The sequence below is a fragment of the Alligator sinensis genome, unplaced genomic scaffold (assembly GCF_000455745.1).
Source record: "Alligator sinensis unplaced genomic scaffold, ASM45574v1 scaffold619_1, whole genome shotgun sequence".
NCBI lineage: Eukaryota > Metazoa > Chordata > Crocodylia > Alligatoridae > Alligator > Alligator sinensis.
Window position 1 is genome coordinate 324,223 of NW_005842134.1, and position 8,707 is coordinate 332,929.

Genomic DNA, 8,707 nt, shown 5'->3' on the forward strand with positions numbered 1-8,707 from the left:
CCCTGGGGTGTAGACTGTCAGGGCCGGCTGACTTGAAGGTATCCAGCCTCCCAAGGTGCTCCTTCACAAGGTCAGCATTGATGGAGGGTAAGGAATCTCCCTCACCCGGGCCTTCCCGTCCCATAATGGGACTGGTGAAAAACCAACGCCAAGTACCCATTTTGCAAGTTGGCTTTTTCCTGGGCATCAGTTGTCAGTTGTCCCATCTGGTTTAGCAGGGGTCCAATGTTGCCCTTACTTTTCCTTTGGCTCCCCACATATCTAAAAAAGGACTTTTTATTGTCCATGATACTTGTAGCTAGTTGGAGTTCAGCTGCAGCCTTGGCTTTCCTGGTTCGCTCCCTGCAGGTCTGGACCAGTGCAGAATATTCCTCCTTGGAGGTGGATCCAGTCCTCCATCCTTTGTAGGTCTTTCTTTTTAGGTGCAGGAGGTCCGCTAGTTCCCTGCAGAGCCAAGGAGGCTGCTGTGCCCTTTTGCTGCCTTGCCTCCAAGATGGGATAGACTTTGCTTGTGCATCCAGGATTGCTCCCTTGAGGAGCAACCACTCATCCTGAACTCCCCTCCTCTTTGGGTCATTGATGCTGGGCACCATCTACACTTAAAACAAAGGAACCATGCTATAATCACCATCTGATCATCAGAGTAGTTAGTTTTAGCTGCACAAGCCTTCTGTGAATTTCTTTCATGGTGTATTACTATCTGTTAGTCGGTGTCAGTTCCTCTGGGAAAGGGTTAAACGTGCTCGGCTGAGTCACCAGTGCAGGTGATTGATAATCCCAGTTGGGTAGAAGGGGGCGTGGCAGAGCCTCAAGGGAGAGAGGATATTGGGTATGGGCTGAGTAGTCCAGTGTGAGGAGCCCCAGTGAGCAGACAAGGTAGTGAGGAAGGTGACAGCTGATGTTATCTTATTGTTGCTTTGATGATAAAGCCAAACTCCAAGAGAAGGTAGTTTGGACTCTATGAAGTGTGTGGGCTATGTTTGCAGGGCAGATTAGAAAAGGCACCTACCTGGAGCCTTTGTCTCATCTAATAATACAATACTCCAGCAGCAAACATCTTTGCATGAGCAAAGATGGGCCCATATCACACAGGTCAGGGGAGATCAAGACGACCTACATTTTGTGGGAAAGAAGTATGTTCTGGATTCCACCAGACAGGATAGAAGCAAAAGTCAGCTCCTAAATCAAACTCGCTTTCAGCTCAGGAGGTTGGGTTCACTCTGTGAGATGGCTGCCAACAAATAGGAGAGGGACTTGCTAAAAACAGGATAGTGGCACCAGGCCAGGACAGCTCAGAAACCCCACTGACTTATCCCAGTGAAGGAAAGAAAGGGAACTCAGGGTCAAGCCCACAACTCTGGTTGAGCTGAAGAGTCACTGGCTTTGGCAACTGCTAATCAGACAATTTCCCCAGGATAGGCCATTGTGTTCACAGAGCCCTGATGGATTGTGAAACATGGCCCCTGGGCAGGGATTGGGCAGCCTCCTCTGCATCACCCTTATCTCTCCTTCCTAACAGCACCTTCCATAGTTCATTCAAGAGCCATGTCCAGGTCATCAAGAGCTTATGGAAAATAACAGAGTGAGAAGCAGACCTCTGCAGTTAATTAATTATTAGCCTCTATTAATGCTGACTCTGAGCTCTGCAGGGATTTCAAGGCTAGCTGAGCCTAGAGAAGAGGAGAAAGTACAGATGTAAACTGGAAAATTACTGTTTAATTATTCAGTGTTATATTCCGATTATATGGCACATAGTATATGACAGACAAAAAGAGAGCAAAGAGCTATAAGGCTTTCTAGACCTCTTCCTTCCAATTAATTGGATTATTCAGTGTGTCTAGGCCTAAGGTCCCCGCTAGTATAAATGAATAAATATCCAGTGAAGTCACTGGAGCTGATTCTATTTTTATCCATAGCCAATGTTTCTCTTCATGACAACTGCAGGAGACCTCCTTGCCTGGGTGCTTCCAGTCTTGCTCACAGTTCAATGTCCAGTCATACTCAGGTCTTTTAACAAGGCCTCCTGCATGTCAGTATGCTTGTTGAGTGTCACAGCCTAGGAACTCTGTCCTCAGAGCAATGTGGTTGTTCCACTGGCGGGGGTGTATCCTCACATATTGAGCAAAGAGTGGAGGGTCCAAGGTATTCACCACAGAGCTGATGTAGTCTTGATTGCCCTTGAAAATCTGAAAGGGAGAAAAAAATCTTTAGCACTCTCAAGGTGTTTATACAGGTACTCTGGGAGGTGTGGGGGCACTTTAATTAGCACGGCTCTCGGAGCTGCACTAATTAAAGGGGCCAAAGCATCACATGTATCAGCATCCCCAAGCTGAAAAATGGCAGCATGGCACTTTGAACTAAAGCTTGTCAAAAGAGCTTTAGTTTAAAGTGTCCTGCTGCCATTTTTCAGCATGGGGACACTGATACACATGATGCTGGAGGCTGCTGGAATGCATTCATTTCCACACTGGAATTACAGCATGTCAGAACAGGCTCCCTGCACATGTATAGGAGCTCTCACTGACCTGCTGACTTCCCCAGCAGGGAAAGATTTGGTATGGCCACCTCTTCACCTATGCAAGGCTCTGAGAATGTATTTTTGTTTAAATGGAAAAGCAAATGGTTGACATGCCACTGCAACACACTCACACTTGTACAGGAGTCTCTAGCTGAGGAGGCAAGTTTAGGATTGGAGCCCCTTATTATTGCTATGCTGAAAGGTGCTAATATCTGCCCTTCTGGGAATCTCAAACCAAAAGACATTCACAGACCTCATTAAAGTGAGGATATGGTAAGGAGCAGACAAGTCCCTTTATGTAGCAGGGAGAGCTACAACCAATGGAGGGATAGTCTATGCCTACAGCAGGTGGGAAGTCAGAGTTAAACCATGTGGGTTGAATGGTTTGCCTGCTTGAAAAGGCTGGTCTAGATGGGTTTTGTAGCTGGGCTATGTTTCAGAGACACAGAGCTGGAAGGAGGTGTGAGTATGACCCTGAGATAAAGCAGAAACATGGAGCTTTTTGGACATGCAGTTCACTGGAGAGGCAGACTGGGAATTTCTGGACTCAAAATTTTCTTGCTGCTGCTCCAGTGAGTTCAGGGAAGCAGGACTCTGTGCACAATTCTGTAAATTACACTGAGAACATACCTAATTTGTATCACCAAGTCCTCAGTCTATCAGGAACAACCATGCAAGGCCCCAAAGACTGGCTAATTGCTTAGGCAAAATGGACATTATAATCTTGGCAGCACATTGCTGAGAAGAGTCCTTGACTACAGATCAAGGAACTCTCCTTTGTTAAGTAAATGCAGCCTACTAGCCCCTTCCCAGATGTAAAGTCTATGAGCACCAACGTCTATGGGTGCCTATACATGAGCAGGGACATTGCTCCAATGTGATGTAATTCCAGAGCACTGGAGCACTCAACTAATATAGTCTTCTGGAGAGTGGCAATTACCACGCTCTAGCAGCCTCATATCTCATGTATCAGTGTCTCCACACTTCAAAATGGTGGTGGGGGCATTTTATCTAAAGCTTATTCAATGAGCTTTAAATAAAGCACCCTCACCACTATTTTGAAGCGCAGGGACACTGATACAAGAGATGCTCCAGGTGCTTTAAATAGAACAGCTCTCGGAGCTGCTCTAATTAAAGTCCCCTCCCCCACCAATCCCAGAGCATGTATATAAATGCTTCATGATTCCCCAGGATTTGCCTGGCTCTGCCTACCTTTTCTTTACCATCCTGAAGAACTGGAGACCAGTGTGTGCCATCCTGGCTGCTGGAGACAGCAAACTCCTTCACAAACATGTTGGTCAAGATAGTTTTAGAGCCCTGGGTTACAATTCCAGTCACCTTCTTGATCTTCCCAAAGTCCACCTGCAGCCACTCATTTGGGCTGTTCACCTGGAGAACAATAAAATGGCCTCTGTGTCATGGACTCCCCTTTGGAAGTATCCACTAAGCCAAGAGCAAAAGGTCTCCTCAGCAGTTCCAGCTTCTCCAGGAATTGCTATTTAGCCAAGATTGGACCCTCACATTAATCTCAGTGTGAAGTCAGGGAATTCATACACCACTGCCATTTCTAAATCATCATCCTTACACAGGTTTGCAGCCAGCTTTGGCAGAGGGGTTGTTCCAAGAATTCCCAAAATCTTTGTTAACCTTGTGTTGCCCTTGCTAGACTGACCCCACAGCTACTCCCAACTCCTAATGAAGGAGATAAGCCAAAAGTATGTGCTTGCTCCCTCCCTGCCTTAAGTCAATGCTTTCTCCCTACCCCATTTAGTATCCTGGCTGGCCAGACAACCCCATTTTCCTGCAGCAGTGAGTGAGTGGGTTACCTTTGGCCTCCAAGCATTGGTCCTTCCCTGCAGGTTAAGTCGAGCTTGGGAGGGAGGCCAGATGGAGAAGATTTTGTCACTGTAGGAGGAGGCTGAGATCTGCTGGTTGGAGATACTTTTATCCTCCATTCCTAAGGGCATGGAGCAGCCTGGAAAAGAGTACAAGCAGTGGGTGAGTAACTGACAATTCTATTAATGTCTCTTCTGGCTGTCCATTAGTCACATATGGTGGCCCACTGGCCAAAATTAAAAGGGGAAGCATCTGTTATCACAGTGAAACTAGCTGTCACAGTCCTGCTGGGCATGTCTTTTACCTAGCTATGACATCTGCCTTCCCTTTTGCAGGGGTGGGTAAAATGTGGCCTGCAGGCCAGATCCGGCCCACCAAGGGATTTTGTCTAGCCTGTGGGGAGTCCCTCGGTCCCACCCAGCCTAGGCATGAGGGGCAGCCTGGTCCATGGTGCATGCGGCTGGCCCTGCCACCCCTGGGCATGCGGCAGGACTGAGCTCACTTCCCAGCAGCGCTGGCAGCAGCAGCTCCTTCCAGCTGCCACAACCACTGGACCTGGCCCTACTGCCCGGGCACCCCAGCCCATCCGCCCCTCACCCACCACCAGGGGTAGGACCCGTGTGGGCAGGGTGCACAGCTCAGCAGCGGAGATGGGGCTTCAGGCTGGCAGGGAGTGGCATCCAGGAACAAGATGGGCAGGTGGGACTGGGGAGACCCTGAGATTTTGGGGCAGTGACAGCACAGGGCCAGAGCTAGGGCAGAACCGCAAACCACTGCCCACATGCCCCTACAATGGATGCCGGTTCTGTGGGCAGGAGCATACAGGGAGTGGATTGTGGCTCTGCCTTGGTCCTGATCCTGGCCCCAAGCTGTCACTGTCCCAAGATCCCAGCTCTGGATGCAGCTCCCCACCATCCCCCCACTCCCCCTCAGGTCCATCTCATCCATGCAGCTCCCGGCCAATCTCCATGGAGACCCTGGAACTGCATGGCAGTGACAGCGTGGGGCCATGGCTGGGGCAGAGGCAGGGATATGTGGGGAGTTGTAACAAGTGGGAGTCCCAGGGCTGGTCTGATCATTGACCTGCCCACTTGTCTCTAGGCACACTTTGTACGCCACACCTTAGATGATACAATTAATGGATGACAACAAGGTGGGAGACTACCCATTTACTTGCCCTGATGCCAAGGGCTTAAATACATGGCTCCAACCTTCCCTGTACCATGTCCCATGCCTCACAGATGGCATCCATGCTTTTCCAGTGCCTCACACTGGGGCCTGAGCTCCAGAGTCTCACATGGGACTCTCACTCCCCACTGGAGCTCATAGTCCCTGTGCCCTAACACTGGCCAAGCCCCTTCTCAACACTGGGCTCCAAGCCTCATTCCCTGCCCTACACTGGGCTGTAATCCCTTTATCCCTTTTCCCCAGGAGCTTCTCACATAGCTCCCCATAGGCTCAGGGCCCCACCCTCCTGGAGGCTCACTCCTGGCTCCCTTAGTGCAGTCTCAGATCTCGCCATGAGTCTGGGCACCGTCTCTGGCCCATTCACTTGGCCAGGACCGCGCCTCAGAACTCACGGTGAGTCTGGGCCCTTGTTTTGTCCTCCGGGGTGTGCTCCCCTAGCCTTTCCCCTCCATGGGCTCACCTGCAAGGCAGTGGAGGTTGAGGCTTTCTGGCACCCCATACTCATCCTTCACTGGGAAGGCCCCAAGGTGGGGCATTTCCTGGAGACTGTCCTGCCACCTGCAGTCCCACCACACCATCCAGCCCCAGCAGGGTGTAGTTTTAGGTCATACCCCAAGACCAGGAGCCTCCAGGCATCCCCATAGCTCCTGCCCTTACCTCCAAGGTGTCATGAGCTGCAGCTCTAGCCAGGTGGTGTTCTCCCAGCTGCTAGCAGCAGACTGCTGGCTTTGCTGTTCAGGGCTCTACCCTTATAGGGCACAACTGGGCCCTGTTCCCAGGCAGGCAGTTGTGCCTAATTGGGATTGCTACCAGCTGCAGGCTGCCTTGTTGCTGCTCACACCCTTGTAAGTAGCAGAGCACACCCTGTGCTCTGTTACAGGAGTGCATTGCAAATTTGCCCTGGCTCTGGCCCTGTGATCCTGGGGTCTCTATAGAGACTGGCTGGGACCCATGAGGGCAGAGTGGGTGGGCTGGGATGGGACTGTGGGCCAGCAAGAAGCAGTGCCCTGTTCCCCATCTCTGTGCTGTCACTACCTTGTGGGAGTAACTCTATCTCCTTGACTGAACTGGCAACTGATTAAAAACCAAAAGCATGGAGGGGTTCATGCTCAGTCTTGCTACTGGTGGAGATCAGATGCTTCTTCTTAGCTTAGCTGCTGTCATGGCCTCCAGCAGGAAGGGAGTTCTTACCTGGCTTAACATTGCCATGTTAGGGCTATAATGCCAGCCACAAGAGCCAGCTCTGTGCTTTCACGACATGTTGCTATCTATAAGCCAATACGAGGATTCTCCACCAATGTTTTGCTACCAGACCTCACTCCCTCTTCTTCCTCCAACAGCTAACCTTGGTATGTCTTACACTGGCCACATGGTCTGGCTTTGCAAAAGGATGGGCATCTCCCTCAGAGTTCTGTGTGCCCTTGACACTTACTGCAGTCAGTGGGAATTGAGAGTTCATCCCTTAAAAAAATCGTGACCTTCTCCTCCCCCACCCACGCTCTTTTGTTCAGTATCAGAGGTGCTCCCAAGTGGCCTTCTGGTGGGGCTTACTGTTCAGATTACAGCCAATCAACTCCATGCGCAGAGTGGGCCGGATGCTGTAGTGAGTGGGGTGGATGCGGATGTAGCGGGCTATGATTGGAGGGTTGAAACGATTGTCTTTCACCCCCACTGCATCCACATTCCCAAAGAACACCTGCAGGACAAGGGGAAGGAAGAACTCAGTGATACCAGCTTAGGCAGAAGCAGAAAGATAGAACACTGAGTGGCAAGAAGGTCACCCCAAGTCAAATATCTCTTGCCAGCATCGTTACAGCAAGACAATATCTCAGGGATTTAGCAAGAAGCGCAGTTCCACTGCATCCCAAGAATTCTAGCATACTAGAGTCACAGGACAACTCTCTCTTCTGTTTGCTGGAAGTTCTAAAAAAACCCAAAACAAATGAATGTGGAGCAAAATAAAACAACAGATTGTTTTGAAATTTCCAGTGAACTGAATGGTCAAAATATTGGGGGGGGGTTAGGGTTTTTAACATGTTTTCTTTTAAATAAAATTAAAACACAGTTGAACATTAGATAGAATTTTAAATCAAAACATTTTGGCCAATCTAGGTTTTTTGTTTTTGTTTTTAACTAAAAGCTATTTCTGAAATGCACATAATCTGCATTTTTTGCAAAAAGAATTTTCATTTGAACCTGAAATTAATCTGGGAGCTCACTGCCAAAGGATATTATTGAAACAAACAGGGTGCATCTACACAAGACACTAACTGCGCAGTAGCCTAATAACACTGTACAGTAGTGTGCTGGGCAAAAACCATGCTAATACTGCTATACTACATACTATGGTACTAAGCTACTGCACAGTAAGCATCACTAAAAATCCATGCGCCAGCGCTACTGTGCAGTAGCACAAATAACTGCACACTCATTTAGTACTTGGTTAACCAACTACTAAACTTAATGCACAGTAACTATGGTGCATTAGTGAATGTGTAGACATGTCCACAGTTTAGTAAGCTTAAAACTGATTAGAAACTTATATAGAAAAACAGTCAAATGAAGTGATGCAGGGAGGATCCAATTAAAACAGCAATGAATCCCCCATGCTTCAGGGCATAAGTTGACCAACTGATCCTGTTGGGTCAGAAAGATATTTTCCCCAAAGTAGCTCTCCCTAGTTATAAGAACTTGTAGGAGGTGAAAGGAAGGATGGAGGTTGTCTGAAGCATTAAGCCCTGGCTGCTGCAGGAGACATCAGACTTCAGATAATGGCTGATCAGTCAGGTTTGGGAAAATGTGATGTCCCTTTCAAAATCCTGCCCACTCACCATTTGGGAGCTGGTGGAATTCCCCTTGTATCTTTTCCATCTGTCCCCATCCAGGCTGTAGAATACGACAAACTGAGAGATGTAGAGGCTGGAAAATTTCTGCCGGGCCCCCTGGGTCTGTATACCATGAAGGATCATGATGCGCAGCAGGTCCACCTATGGGTGGAATACAGAGCTTTGAGTCTGATGTGCTAAACGTCTCTTATAGATTCATAGATGTTAGGGTCGGAAGGGACCTCAATAGATCATCAAGTCCGACCTCCTGCATAGGCAGGAAAGAGAGCTGGGTCTAGATGACCCCAGCTAGATGCATATCCAACCTCCTCTTGAAGAC

The 8,707-nt window shown here is 48.9% G+C and overlaps 1 protein-coding gene across 2 annotated transcripts in view; it reads right to left on the reverse strand.

The window, feature by feature from the left end:
• Window positions 1–1,696: 1,696 nt before the first annotated feature.
• Window positions 1,697–8,707, reverse strand: part of F8 (coagulation factor VIII) — a 109,105-nt gene continuing 102,094 nt past the window's right edge. For both annotated transcript variants that reach the window (XM_025205942.1, XM_006025153.2), the window contains 5 exons: window positions 8,374–8,529; window positions 7,094–7,238; window positions 4,345–4,493; window positions 3,731–3,907; window positions 1,697–2,186 (listed from right to left, as the gene is read on the reverse strand). In XM_025205942.1, the coding sequence (XP_025061727.1) occupies window positions 2,031–2,186; window positions 3,731–3,907; window positions 4,345–4,493; window positions 7,094–7,238; window positions 8,374–8,529 (783 nt within the window). In that variant the 3' untranslated portion in view covers window positions 1,697–2,030. The remainder of the gene's footprint in view (window positions 2,187–3,730; window positions 3,908–4,344; window positions 4,494–7,093; window positions 7,239–8,373; window positions 8,530–8,707) is intronic.